General features: G+C 41.6%; 1 protein-coding gene across 2 annotated transcripts in view; it reads right to left on the bottom strand.

Moving 5' to 3' along the window:
• The window catches only part of snx7 (sorting nexin 7), a 94,775-nt gene that overhangs the window by 40,757 nt on the left and 38,283 nt on the right, over positions 1-15,735 (bottom strand). The window contains exon 3 of one of the 2 annotated variants that reach the window (XM_046061853.1): positions 13,524-13,634. The exons of the other annotated variant lie outside the window; for it this stretch is intronic. Within the exon in view, the coding sequence (XP_045917809.1) occupies positions 13,524-13,634 (111 nt within the window). The remainder of the gene's footprint in view (positions 1-13,523; positions 13,635-15,735) is intronic. 2 annotated transcript variants of the gene reach the window in all.

Raw genomic sequence — 15,735 nt, 5'->3', positions numbered from 1 at the left:
CTCAGCATAGAGAGGATGAGAGGGGTTGTCCGTGATAGTTTTCAGCTTCCCTCTCATCCTCCTCTCAGTCACTGCCTCCACACCGTCCAGTTCCATCCCCACCACTGAGCCGGAGAAAAAGCCCTCCTTACAAAGAACCAACAGTTTCCAAAACTGCCCAAATTACTAAATAACTACCAAAAACATACTTGTCACTACAAACAGCAAACTTACAAAGATCTACTGTGATTCTTTTGGATAACATAAAAATTCTGGAAACTTAAAGTAACACTTTCTCTGCTATTCTCTGCATCTTTGGCATGTGATAAGTATGGTTGGGTCAGTTTCCAGTGTACAAGCTTAAACCAGTTTGATTTTCCATTAAAAATTATAAGATGAATCTATTTTATGATCTTGTTGCTGCATCCTCTTTCTGTCTCTCCCTTTTAGTTATTACTCTGCCTCCTTCAGCGATAATGGTACATGTAATAAATGTATTTTATTTGTCACTTTGGAGGCGAGGGTTAGTGAATTGGCAATGCGGCTCTGCACGACATGCAGCATTGGTTGACATGCAGCAAAGCATCAGGCTGGGGCTCGAACCCAGGTCACTGCGACGACTCAATTTAATTATTAATCAGAATGTCAAATTAATAGTTTAATATATTCCATGAGACTGAATTAGTCAATTGGCTTTTAATTTAGTTTTGTTTAATAGTGTATGAGATGGCGTTTGGCTCGCCGCTTATCTTTGCTGGGATTATTGTCGACTTGCCTGTTTCTACTGTTTGTCACTCGAAATGTGTCGCCGCTACTGGTGTATGACCGCCTGACTTTGTTAATATATATACGCAATTCTGTGGAGAAAGCGCCGATCTACGACTCTACGCCACTGCATTTCCTTACGTCCATACCTGCCTATCTATGGCGTCAACCTTTCCTGCCACTCCGGAGAAATAGCCGCAGGAGACGCGGTAGGAGAGGCGGAATACGTGTCAGGCTCAGAGTGTACCTGACATCATCCTCTGCCTGTGATCGGGGCCATCCATGTGGTGGGTTTTCAGCTGGGTTCGTCGGCTGTGGGCTGCGTTCTCTGGCATGCAGTTGTCGGTGGCTCCGGTCGATTGTACCGGGCTCCGAGTGTCCATCTCCCCGCTATTGGAACAGGGAGCGCCTCAAGCGAGGCTGCTTGCTTGGGAATCTCCGCCCGCTTGGTCGTGCTTCCCAACGGACCGAAAGACGCTCTATTCATATGGCGCTGATCAACACTAGATCACTTACAAATAAGACTTATTGAATGACTTATTTATGACAAATGCTCTGGACTTTTTGTTGTTGACGGAAACATGGCTAAAACCAGGTGATTATAGCGATTTCTCGGAGCTCCTCCCCCCCAGCTGTTCTTTCTACAACTCCCCACGACTGTCAGGTCGAGGCGGTGGGCAGTTGCAGGCTACTACCTACACCTGTACTGTGTGCCGCCCACCAAAGCTAAACAAAGATTTTATACACGAGTTTTCTGAGTTTTTAACTGATGTTGTTCCTAAATATGACAAGCTTTTGGTTTGTGGGGACTTCAATATCCATGTGTGTTGTCCTTCAAACCCACTCGCTCATGATTTTAATACTCTTTTGGCCTAAATCAATGTGTGGAAGGGCCGACACATCATCTCGGCCACACTTTGGACCTCATTATCTCACATGGGCTTTCAGTTTTACTTGAGGAAATAACAGAATCCGGTTTCTCAGATCACTTCCCCATTAGATTTGAGATCAGTGTTCCACCACCCGCTAGTAAACCTGTCTCCTCAGCCTCTAGGCGCCGCTGCATCACACCCTCTTTAGGTGTAGAGTTTGCTTCTGCGTTTATGGGCTCACAATTTTATGCTATGAATGGTCTGGTCTCTCCTTTTTCCCCAGATAATGTTGTGTTTCATTCCACAAGCACTGAAATTTTAGACTCTATTGCCCCTTTTCGGACTAAAGCTATTAAACCTAAGGTGGATCCCTGGTTAAATGATGCCACAAGGGCTCTTAGGCAACATTGTTGACAAGCTGAACGAAGGTGGAAGAAGGACAAATTATTTACATTACTGTGCCTATTAAGGGACAGCCTAGCCGCATAGCAGAAGGCTGTAAAGGTGTCGAAGATCTTTCTTCGATCATAACTAGCAGTTGCCATGAACCTAGACTTTTATTTAATACCATTCACTCTGTGTTGAATCCATGTACCTCTGATCCGACAGAGGTTTCAATTAGTACATGTGAGAAATTTCTTGGCTATTTTACTGACAAAGTAGCATCTGTTAGGCAGAACTGCAGTACTAATTTTAACATGTCTGTACCTGCTGCTCCTGTGCATTCTGCTGTTTTTGAGGATTTTAAACCAGTTTCGCTTACGCTGTTTTCTGAGGACACATGAAATCCCACCTACTGTCCGTTAGACATTGTCCCAGCCAGGATAGTGAAGGAAGTTTTTAATAGCGCCAAGTCGACATGGGTCGAGTCTACTCACGTTAATTAATTCTTGTCTTAGTCTAGGTTGTGTCCCAGCTGAATTTAAACTGCTGTGGTCAGGCCCCTACTTAAGAAACCAAATCTTGACCCTTCAGTGTTATCTAATTTTAGACCAGTTTCTCATCTGCCTTTTCTGTCAAAGGTTTTGGAAAAAGTTGTTTTTATACAGCTACAAGCCTTTAGGCAGAAAAATTCTGTGCTTGAAAAATTTCAATCTGGTTTTAGATCACGTCACAGTACTGAGTCTGCACTGCTCAGAGTACACAATGACATTGCCTTGTCTGTGGATGCCGGGAATCCTGCTGTTTTAGTGCTTTTGGACCTCACGGCGGCGTTTGATACGGTGGACCATGCAGTTCTCCTCTCTCGCCTTGAGCATGATGTAGGCATTCGTGGTTTGGCTCTTCAATGGTTTAGCTCCTTTTTAGCAAATAGGAGCTTCTCTGTTATGATTGGTGAATGCTCTTCATCAGCTGCTCCTCTTTCTTGTGGGGTACCCCAGGGTTCAATTCTTGGCCCAATCTTGTTTTCTTTATATATGTTGCCGTTAGGGAGTATTATAGGAAAGCACAACCTATCCTTTCACTGTTATGCCGATGATTTGCAGATTTATTTGCCTTTAAAACCGAATGTTAGTGTTGCACTAGACTCCCTACTTAGTTGTATTAATGATATTAAGTTGTGGTTGTCACAAAATTTTCTTAATTTAAACAAAGCAAAAACTGGCTCCATACCTTAAGCCTGCTGTCAGAAATTTGGGGGTTACTTTTGATTGCAACATGAAATTTGACATGCAAATCAGTAATGTTGTCAAAATGAGTTTTGAAAACTGAAAAACCTATTTTAATTAACTCCTCCGAAGCCGCAAGTCCGATCTGCACCAAACTTGGCACAGACCATCTCAGGAAATTTTGATCCTACAAAAAATGTCCCAATTATATGCTAACAAATGTTTGCGAAAAACACTAAAAACAGGAAGTGATGTTATATCTTAGGTTTGGAATGGCCGATCGACACCAAATTTTGACCAGTAATGTGGGACGACCCCCTGAGGGCCTGTGCAAAATTTGGTGCAACTATCCCCTAGGTGACCTAAGCCGAATTGTTCAGCATGGTCCCCTCACTACAGGCACCAAAGTTCACCAAAATTTTGCCCATAGGTGGTTATTGCAGATTAAAGACGTGAAAAAAATTGATTTACATGCATTTTATATCTCCATAACCACAAGTCTGATTGATAACAAATTTGGGTCATTTATTCCCCATGGGCCCCTGATGACACCTGAAAACTTCGTTGCAGTTCGGCCAAAAGGTGGTGCTATAATCGAAGCTCAAATACCATCAGAGAATCCTATTCATTTCAATGGGTTTTTTAACCAAAGGACATTTTACCTCATAACTACACCCCAGCACATTCATAAACTTCATGTCTACGTGTTTGGGGGATACTGCCGATTCGTATGGTATAGGACACAGCTCTGTGCGATGATATTTTCATTTCACTAAATTGTAAAAACTGAAAAACCTATTTTAATTAACTCCTCCCAAGCCGCAAGTCCGATCGGCACCAAACTTGGCACGGATCATCTCTGGACCGAGCCAAAAAGTTTGTAGAGGGAATTTTGATCAGCCAAAAAACGTCCGAAATTATAAGCTAACAAATTTTTTACGTTTGCAATGGCCAATCTACACCAAACTGACCTCATCTTCCACGCCCTCCCAAGGGGCTGTGTGACATTTGGAATCAATCGGCCACTAGGTGGCGCTATTTATTGTAAATCAAAAAACACTCCCATAGACATACATTCATTTCAGATCTCCATAACCACAAGCCCCTTTAATGTATAACTCTGCTCATTTATTCTCCACGGGGCCCCCGAGCCACGGCAACGTGGCTAGCGCGCCCTCCGTGGGGTGTGGGGGGCAGCTGGCGCCGGGAGGCTTGGACCCTGCTTACAACTGCTTGCAGTTCTAATTATTATTATAATTAAAAAAAAATTTTTTTTACCTTCATTATTAACTTTCCCGAGAAGAGTAGCCTACAGGTTTCTGTCGGGTCAGTGAGGGAGCACAGGAGGAGCCACTGGGTTTCCTCTGCTCTTCGGACACAACAGCTGCATTTCTCTTCGTATCACTTGTCAATGGACTTGGCGGTGACTGTGTCCGCTATTTTAGCCCACTTTCTTTAATCTCCCAAATTAAGTGTTATGTGAATTTGGATTTCTTGACAGAGGTTACCAACACCTCTAAATCATCTGACTTGGAGATCGATGACGGCGATTAACAGCCGTTTGGCTCGTGAGATGAGAAAAGTGGCATCAGTTGCTAGGTAACAGACATAAAAGTTGATAACCGATCTTAGACTCTTGCTATCTTAATATAAGACTTGTGATAGGAACTTTCAATAATAAGGCCCCAGGTGCATAAAAGGCAGAGCCTACATTTTAATCTAGTGGACTTAATGATATTAGATATTAATGCATACAAGTGCTTCTCAGAAAATTTGAATATTGTGGAAAATTTAACATAAAAAGGAAAATATAGATTAGAATATATATTACAAATCTAGAATATCATTTTAAAAAAAACAACTTTAATATATTCTAGATACATTACGCATAAAGTGAAATATTTCAGCCATGTCTTTGTTTTTATCCTGATGATTACAGCTTAAAGCTCATTCAAATCAAAAATCCATATATCCGTCATATATATCATTGACCCCCTTCACAAGTAGGGTAAGCCACAGCAGGTCATTGCTGAAAGGACTGACTGTTTGCAGAGTGCTGGATCAAAGCATATTCTATAGAAAGTGGGAGAGCTTCTCAAGGAGTGGGACTGAGACTGGAGTCAGCGCATCAAGAGCCACCAGGAAGAGACGGGCTGTGCTTGATTGGCCAGCCAACTCTCCTGACTTGAACACCATAGAGAATCTATGGGTCATTGTTAAGAGGAAAATAAGAGACACCAGACCAACAACACAGACGAGCTGAGTGCCGCTATTAAAGCAACCTGGGACTCCATAACACCTCAGTAGAGCCACAGACTGATTGACTCCATGTCACGCCACACTGATGCAGTATTTTGTGCAAAAGGAGACCCAACCAAGTTCCAAGTGTACAAATGAACCTTTATCATAACTTTCAATTTTTCAGAAGGTTGACATTTCTGTATTATAAATTCTTCATGCTAATATTCTAATATTTTGAGATAAGGATTTTTGATTTCCATGAGCTGTAAACCCAAATCCTCAATATTAAAACAAAAAAGGCCTGAAATATTTCACTTCATATGTAATGAATCTAGAATATAAGAAAGTTTCACTTTTCGACTTAAATTACGGGAAAAACATTTCCACGATATTAACATTTTCTGAGATGCACCTGCGCAGACTGTGCACTGTAGCAACCAGCCGCGAAAATCACATCATCGTGCACCTGTCAATATTAATTTCATGTTTCCTGCAGTTGACCCCTAATCTTTCAATAATCCAATGAAAACCTACCAAAAATCCACGCAGTGAGAAACAAACCTCTGGGAAAGTCTATTAAGCAGCTTTACCTTCGGCATCCGATCGCATTGCAAAGTCAGCATTCACATATACTTGTGGTAAACTCGTGTCTCTGAATCACTATCAGGACACAGGACAATTTGTTAGATTTGTATATTTCCCAGTTCTAAATTATCCAGGAATTGCTGGTCTTGGCAGAGTTAAGGCACACTGAAACCTTACTGACTATTGACTGACTGACCTACAGTACAGGGAGTACCTAGAGTATATTGTAAATAGCCTGGTCGCTGTTATTGAACTGTGAATAAAGACGCTGACTTACTTCAATGAAATACTTTTTCATTGAAGTAAAAACCAGCACTGTTTTGCAACGCCCCCAGGGAAACGCTTGGAATGGATACCTCAAGCGCTTGCTCCTGATACACCCGCTTACACCAAGATCACACAGCTCAAGGATCAATATTCCTTTGTTTTCAAAAACCTGGACTCTGCACGACGTCGCCAGAAAAGGAACTACGATAAACACAGAAGAGGCATGGAGTTTGGGCGCTACAGCACATTCATCTTTAAAAAACAGCCTCAGTCTGACAAAACTGACAATAACTTCATGCAATAAAGTTATACTGAGCACTGTCCATTAATAATTATTTACCAGACTTTCATTTCCTTATGGGATGATAAAGTGGTGGAATCTGACTATTAGGCTGAAATTACACTACACATTAAGTGCAAGGAACATTTTAGCACAAGTGCTCTAACAAATTGAGAGCTGTCTTGTGTGCACAGAGTTTTATTCTGAGCTAAGGGTGGCTTTTCTTCAAAGATATGACGGACAGCGTATAAAAGCTTTAATCAGATTTTTGATTCTGATATACAGTAAACATCCACTAATTAATGTGCTTTGATACGAACTGAATGCATGAGGAAATGAAACAGGGCATCTGGGAAGAGGGAAGAGACAGAGAGAAACTCAAGGTTTGCTGAATAACAGTGAGCAGTTAAGGCAAGAGTTTAAGTTACCTCTCTTTTTGGAACGCAGTGTTTCCCACATGTAGACTTTACTTAAGTAAGCCTCCCAGGTATGTTAACGGCCACCCAGAAAGCAAGTTCTGTGACTTTTTGACAACTTTATAAAACATACTGCTGATGGAGAAAGAGACGAGGCAAGTTACTGTGTTTGCAGCAGGGGTGTAGGTATGTGCATGTGTGAGTGTGTGTGGAAAGGGAGCAGATTGAAGTCGTGAGTAAACACTAAAATAAGGTGAAGAATGAAGCAGAAATAGTGAAATAAGAAATAAGGTTGTAGAAAAAGAAAATATAGCCCGCTAAGACAGACCAGATAATTTATTAGCAATGATAAATCTGACAAAGAAGTTTATCATTATTGATTTTTAATATAACTGTGTCTGATAGATAAGTCTAAAACTGTGTTGATGGATGATTGGTTTACTGTATATATCATAACATCACAAATGTCCACTATAAAATTAAGACTTTGTAACGCATAGGTGTACTGTACGGCCCACCAGAAAATTGCTGTGTGTCGTGGTTAATTCCCAAATGAGGTTCGTGGTGTATCTTTGTTCCCCCATCATTTGCTTGCCAAGCATGGTCGCCGTACTTTACAGTAGAGACAGACATCTGATTGAGATGGTATCTGGACTGTTCACATGTGGTTGTTGATGTGCACTGCAGTTACTTCAGCTACTCCTAGATAAATTATTTCACCCCCGTTTCGGCATTACCGCGGTACCATGTCAGCTGAAAGGAGAGACATCTGTAAAGAAATTACACTGGTGGATACTTTCCATAATTGAAGTCCCTGGATTTCATACTTTGATTATTGTCAGGAGCTTGTCTTGTCTGTGTGTGTGTCTCTAGTCTTGTCCTGTTTATCTTGTTATGTGATATGAAGTAAGTTGTTATGGAAACAAAAAGTTACATTTGCATTTTGGAACATAAAACAATAAACTTACCAGAACTACTGCTGTTGTTGTTTGGTAATGTGCTCCAGCAACAGTAGGCATGATGGGAAATGCAAGGAGTCGCTACAGTACTCAACACTGTCTGCAGCACATTTAACAAGGCTTTTATTGTGTAAAACATGCTGCGGAAAACTCAGTGACTTGAAACTCCACTCTAATCCATAGGCTGTCATTATATTCCATTCGAGAGCGGCTGAGTCACATTCAACACCTAGTGGTAAAATCCCGGTCAGGTCCGTAATAATTTCAAACAGGGTTAAAATTGCGTATGTGATACCATACTACATAATGATCTTCCTTTGTCTTATTGCAGATCCTGGGATCTCACTGTTATCCTATTCTGGGACTGTAATAAACCAGCCTTAGTGAGAATTTACTTGTGGCCCTGATTAATTTCAATTAATCCAAGATAAAATCTCCCTTTCAGCTTCACACATGGATTCACAGTATTGGTTATTGGTGTGAAAGCATTACTTCTAAACTCGAGCAGACACCAATGGTCACTGCTGCGACTGAATGTAAATGACATGTTAGGAGTGTAAGGCAAAAGGCTACTATCTATTTGTTTATCAAAAATATCTGTACTCGTATCTGTATTCCGATTGTACCAGAAGTTGTTAGAAATTGTCTAATCTACTTAATTTATTTATTGTTTTCTACAGCCATTTATACTCCTCATACATATTACATACATACACCTTAAGCTGCCAATCAAATAATATAGGAGGGTAAATAGGAGGAGGGTAAGAAATGTTCATGATGAAAAGGAGGAAGACAAAACAAAACTGTGAAGAGATCCAGATAAAAATAAATTGCTTTGAAAGGTCTATTAGAGAAATTTAAATAATGTTGCCAAAAATCTGAAAACCTCCCATGGCCCATTAGCATGCTTTTAAGAGGTTCTGTAACTTCAGCCTAAGGGTGCTCCGATCGATCGTTCACCGATCATAATCAGCCGATAATGGCTTTAACTAGTTTGATCGTGGTTGCTAAAAAGGCCGATAAGAAAAGCCGATCAGATGATGCAATACTCGCCAGACAAATTTTCAACGGCAGCTAAAATGTTTCACTACGCTGTGTGTGCGGTTTTAAAAGCTAGCTAGCACCAAAGTCCTTCTCAGACAAGAAGGGATTAACACGCCCACATAATCATTTACAATTGGAGTTGAACAGCAAATCAGTCAAGTGGAGCAACACGCAGGAGCGATCATGTGAAACTGTCGCAGCTGTGCTCATCTCACACACATGATAGCGCATCAGGCAGAGAGAGAGACTGATCCTTCAGTGCAAGTTTCCTGATGCAAAGAGCGGTGCCACTCAATCAGCTGACTGCATCTCTCTCTCTCTGTTTTCGTTACAAAAACGGAGACCTTTTGTTACGTTTCTACCTCCTGTCCAGATTAAAACGGTGAATCAGAAGATGTTTGTTTGAAAACGCTGCTGACCCGATGGACAAAACAGAGGACTTTATAAAACGATAACACACACACTCACATTTGGCTTTGTGAGTCGGTCTGATCAGTCATGCAAAGCAAAAACACGATGCTTTACAGAGTTTTAGTTTTGGTATTTTTATCAAAATATAAGTACTGTGTAAATAACACTTAACAGTTAGTCTACCCTACTGTGCATGTCGCTATATTTACTTTGCGACAACTCCCAGTCTGTTTTTCCGCCGGCGTCTCTCGTACTCCCGTGTTACCTTCAGTAACAGTTCCACTTCGTTGTCGGTCAATGAAAAAAAAAAAAATAGAAAAAAAGCCTGGTGTGGTTCTTTGTCTGTATTACTTTCTTCTTTCGCTAAATCGTCTGCTACGGCAGAGTAGACCATGTGCTTCATGTTTACACTGGCACGCGCATGCCCAGTATAGCTACCTGAACTAGATGTGTGTTTTCAGTCGTTCTAATATAGACAGATCAACTCTGACACGCAGTTGAAACGCTGCTGTGGACGGAGAAGATCGGTTTCGTAATAAAACAGTTTTAAAAACGTAGCAGTGTGGATGTAGCCTCACATTACCCCACTCCTCTCTCTACTCCTCTCATGTCAACACTACCGTTTTCCCGGAGATTCTCCCGTATTTTTCCGTTCTCACTCGGTATCCACCCGTTAAATGTTTCCCCGTAAATCTCCAGTATTTTTAACCTTTATGAAATCAAATAAAAACCTTCTGGCTGTATTTAAAGTGTTTGCTACTCTCCCTCTGGTAAAGTCGGTGGCAGCATGTAAGATATGTAGACTGTGCTTCTTGCCCAAGGATAAAAAAAGAAAACAATCCACTGAAATGATATAAGGCCTAAAGCCTACTAATAGCAAACCATCTGAAATTATAATGAATATAGTAGCCTATGTAATATTAACAATTGACTGTATAATATGGAATTTACATTGTAGCCTATTTTTATTTATTAAAATTTTCCTTATTTTCAAATCTCACTGATGGCAGTTTTGACTCCTCTCTGTAGCCCACTCTCCCTCTCTCTGCTCCTCTCTCCCTAAAACCCACAGAACCTGCCTGAGCTTTCCAGAACAAAAAGCAGCTACTTCAGAGTTTATCATCGACTCATGATGCCTGTGCTCCTTTATCTCCTAAATATTTTGGCTACAGCCTTTTTTGTTGCAGTTTTTATGGTTGTAGTAAAATTATAAAGATGCTGTTTGTTCTGTTTATGTAGTTTATTCCACAGTAAAGCTATATTTGTTAAGCTATAAGATGTTCACAGTAACCAGGCAAAGGCTGCTATGGCTGTAAGACAGATTGAGTGGAATTTGTTGCCCGTGTTTCCTGGCAATAAAATAAACAGTTGTCATTTCATGATACTTTATCATCTGTTAACTTTAACACTTACATTAATACATTGTTTTTAGGACCAATTAAAATAAATATACAGTATAATGTATAATGCTACATGATAAATAAAAGGCTCCAAATAGACCCAGTGATCGGTATCGGCCGATACTGCTTTCAGCAATCTGTGATCAGCCCAAAATATCCTGATCGGAGCACCTCTTCTTCAGCTTTAACTAGTTCCTGTCTTTTGTCAAGTTGTACACAGTGTACGGCTTCAATATCTGATCATGATGAAAAAATAACACCTGTGGAACATGAGTCAGGCTTTATTCCACACTGCACAACTAATCTGGCGCCTTAAACCACAGAACACCAGACCACCTTCCTGTTGGCGTAGGGATGGGGGGAATTCATATTGCTATCGTATGTCCCAACATGTTTCTAATGTGAAAAGGTTTTTGCAGATGGTTTGGACTTTTGGACTAACTGCAGTTGAAAGTTCTGGCAGGCTATTTTAATTATTAGTCTTGCCTGAAACAAAGCTGCCATGGCTCGCAGGATTGTTTGCTCCTCCTTTCCCGTTTGCAACAATACAACTTCTGCATGACAAGAACGTGGCAAATTGGAACTATTGTTGAGTCCTGTGCGTGAAGTTGAAATTAAATTAATCTGGTCATTTCAAACTATGATAGAAGGCTACCTGCCAGATGGACAACCGGACAATGTCAAATGCCCTCTTTGACGGTCCTATCAACAGCCAATACCTACAGTGGTGGTAATGGTTTTGTTTTTCCTAATATGGTTTAAGTACACTGCTCAAAAAAATAAAGGGAACACTTAAACATCACAATGTAACTCCAAGTCAATCACACTCCTGTGAAATCAAACTGTCCACTGATTGACAATCAATTTCACATGCTGTTGTGCAAATGGAATAGACAACAGGTGGAAATTATAGGCAATTAGCAAGACACTCCCAATAAAGGAGTGGTTCTGCAGGTGGTGACCACAGACCACTTCTCAGTTCCTATGCTTCCTGGCTGATGTTTTGGTCACTTTTGAATGCTGGCGGTGCTTTCACTCTAGTGGCAGCATGAGACGGAGTCTACAACCCACACAAGTGGCTCAGGTAGTGCAGCTCATCCAGGATGGCACATCAATGAGAGCTGTGGCAAGAAGGTTTGCTGTGTCTGTCAGCGTAGTGTCCAGAGCATGGAGGCGCTACCAGGAGACGTGGAGGAGGCCGTAGCAGGGCAACAACCCAGCAGCGGGACCGCTACCTCCGCCTTCGTGCAAGGAGGAGCAGGAGGAGCACTGCCAGAGCCCTGCAAAATGACCTCCAGCAGGCCACAAATGTGCATGTGTCTGCTCAAACGGTCAGAAACAGATTCCATGAGGGTGGTATGAGGGCCACAGAGGGGGTTGTGCTTACAGCCCAACACCGTGCAGGACGTTTGGCATTTGCCAGAGAACACCAAGATTGGCAAATTCACCACTGCCGCCCTGTGCTCTTCACAGATGAAAGCAGGTTCACACTGAGCACATGTGACAGACGTGACAGAGTCTGGAGACGCCGAGGTGAACGTTCTGCTGCCTGCAACATCCTCCAGCATGACCGGTTTGGTGGTGGGTCAGTAATGGTGTGGGGTGGCATTTCTTTGGGGGAAACACAGCCCTCCATGTATTCGCCAGAGATAGCCTGACTGCCATTAGGTACCAAGATGAGATCCTCAGACCCCTTGTGAGACCATATGCTGGTGCGGTTGGCCCTTTGTTCCTCCTAATGCAACACAATGCCAGACCTCATGTGGCTGGAGTGTGTCAGCAGTTCCTGCAAGAGGAAGGCATTGATGCTATGGACTGGCCCGCCCGTTCTCCAGACCTGAATCCAATTGAGCACATCTGGGACATCATGTCTCGCTCCATCCACCAACGCCACATTGCACCGCAGACTATCCAGGAGTTGGCGGATGCTTTAGTCCAGGTCTGGGAGAAGATCCCTCAGGAGACCATCCGCCACCTCATCAGGAGCATGCCTAGGCGTTGTAGGGAGGTCATACAGGCACGTGGAGGCCACACACACTACTGAGCCTCATTTTGACTTGTTTTAAGGACATTACATCAAAGTTGGATCGGCCTATAATGTGGTTTTCCACTTTGATTTTGAGTGTGACTCCAAATCCAGACCTCCATGGGTTGATAAATTTGATTTCCATTGATAATTTTTGTGTGATTTTGTTGTCAGCACATTCAACTATGTAAAGAAAGGAGTATTTAATGAGATTATTTCATTCATTCAGATCTAGGATGGGTTATTTTAGTGTTCCCTTTATTTTTTTTAGCTGTGTACTTTTGAAACTTTAATTGATTTAGTTAATCTAAATAAAGCCTAAACTTTTCTAAACCAGAACCTTGTGTCCTTGCCTTTACTGCTTGGTCCCTGGCACCCGCCCATCTACAAACCAATCAATCACAAGTATAAGGAGAAGTAGCTCACGTAAGTGATGGTGACAGGATGTAGGTGTGTCATGTATATTTCTTTAGTGCGCACACATAAATGCAATGTGAAACTAAAACTAACTGGATCTAATGTATACAATGTAACAAATGCAAACCTTGGTTTCAGGCGTGAAAAGGCCCTTAGTTTTACAAGTTGATTTTCATACTGTGTGAAAATATACGAAAAACCAAAGGAATCCTGGTGAGAAAAATGCGTTGATCTTGTGTGCTGATACATACGTGGATGATGAGTGTAGGGTGGGTTTCTTCTAATCTGCTTCGGAGCCACAAGAAGTCCTGGTAGCGCCGGCGTACCTCATACTCACTGGAGTCAAACTCGCTCCGTGTGGTCTGGAGACAAGTTACAAATTAGAATGAAGACATCATAAAGCTTTATCCCTGGAATCTATGTACACTTAACATTTATCCTGAGCTAATGATAAATAAAGTACTTATTTGGAACATTGGGAGGAAGAGGCAAGTGAAATTAACTTTTTGGCTCACCTGCCATGGGACTGGTAGATGAAAAACATTTACTGGCAAAACATACTTTTTACTGGCCAAAATAATAACTTGCCTTTTTATGTAACATATACATTGTTTTAGTACTTTGAATTGAGATAATAAGGTATTCTGTCGAACGCAAAATTAAAGAACGCGCCAGATTTAAATTTGAAGCAAAATTATTTTATATCTATTAAATGCACTAAAGACTAGAGCCCGACCGATTATTGTTTTGCAGATATTGTCGGCCGATATAAGCTACTTGCAGATATATCTGCATTGGCGTTTATAACAGCCAATATGACTATTAAAAAGAGAAAGAGAGTCGGATACTTCCCTCAGGTCATGAGTGTTGCATAGTTTGCCTACCATGTTAACAACACTGCACAGAGCAGCTCTGTTGGAGCTACGGTGAGGAGCTCCCGGGAGTTCTCACACTCAAGTGTTCCCACTTTTGTCACATCAATTACATGACTTATAATATTAATAAAAAGAGCCCTCATCACTTTTCCTCTTCGGAGACCAGACTTGATAACCATCCCGTTTTTCACTGCCTTCTCCAGGCTCAGCAGCGTGTTTTCACAGTAACTTAGTGTTGGAGGCTACCTTGCTCACAGACGTGATTGTAGATTTATTTGCCAGTTCTAGCGGCCGGTCCTCTCATTTCTCTAGTTTATTACTTCTACATATTTTCTAACATCGCCAAAAGCAGATAACGCTGCCTGTTGCTAAATTAGCCACAAAGCTAATGCCGTGTTTATCAGTGGAGGAGCGCTAACAGGGTTATCGTGGCGGATTATGTGTAAGATAACTGCATGACAAAAAATATATATAATTATTTGCCTATAGGAGAGCCCTGATTATCATTATTATGAAAGCAATGACATGAGAGATGATATATGGTATTATTATAATTTTTAGTATTACTCTATTGGTATTTTTTTTCAAAGATCAAAAAATCAATAGCAATAGCCTGTACTGCACTGGAGCTATAGCTAATGCTAATTAGCAACAACATGCTCCCGTTCTCCACGGACGACTTCTACAAACTTCTACAGAAAACTGCAGTGCTGGAAACCAAGATCCACAGGTTAGAAGTGAATGTGGAAATGAATGGTTCATGTGGGAATGACACTACTTTACCGTGGACCCAAAACAGCAGACAAGAGTATGCTAACACACAGCTAATTAGCAACAACAAGACTACCAAGAAGCAGGAGGCCTGTGTACTGGGTAATAAATCTGAAAGTGGGAGTCCTCCCTGGAAAGCTCTTGGTGCAAAGCCTAAGAGTAAATTATTTCCTTGGGAAATGAGAGGACAAGTAACAGGCAGAACCCAGCGCCCTGAGATTTGTGATGCGACTGGCTGGCCTGCATTATCATCCAGGCAGAGCGCCTCTTCAACCCCTGTTCATAGAAGGACACAGCCATGGACAGCTGCGAAAGGGAGCGTTAGCAATAAACCTCCCCAGCAACCGAGTGTGCAACAGCATAACAGATTTTCACCACTATTGACAGCATTCGCAGCCTCAAAAGGGAATGCAGGAAAGCAGAGCGCAGATGGAAAAAATCCAGTCTCCAAGTCCATTACCTCAGTCTGAAGGATTTATTAATTAACTACAATAACATGGTTAAGGATGCGAGAACACACTATTTTTCTGAACTCATTACTATACATAAACACAATCCCAGGTTTCTGTTTAAGACTGTGGATCAGCTGGTAAACCCAACCCCTCCTTGTGCCTCAGCTGGAAGTAATGATGACTGAATTGTTTTTATCTTATTTTACCAATAAGTTGGTGTCAATCAGAGCCTCTATTACCCCCACTGCCTCTTACTCAGAGGTTCCTCACCAGCAACAAGAGAGTTTTAACCAGTTTTATCCCATTGACTTGTCTGAGCTTTTAAAAACAGTATCACAAATGAGAGTGTCCTCCAGCCCACTTGA

Source organism: Micropterus dolomieu, linkage group LG01, assembly GCF_021292245.1.
Source record: "Micropterus dolomieu isolate WLL.071019.BEF.003 ecotype Adirondacks linkage group LG01, ASM2129224v1, whole genome shotgun sequence".
Lineage (NCBI taxonomy): Eukaryota > Metazoa > Chordata > Actinopteri > Centrarchiformes > Centrarchidae > Micropterus > Micropterus dolomieu.
The sequence above is the reverse complement of the archived record's forward strand: the minus strand, read 5'-3'. Positions and strand labels throughout refer to the sequence as shown.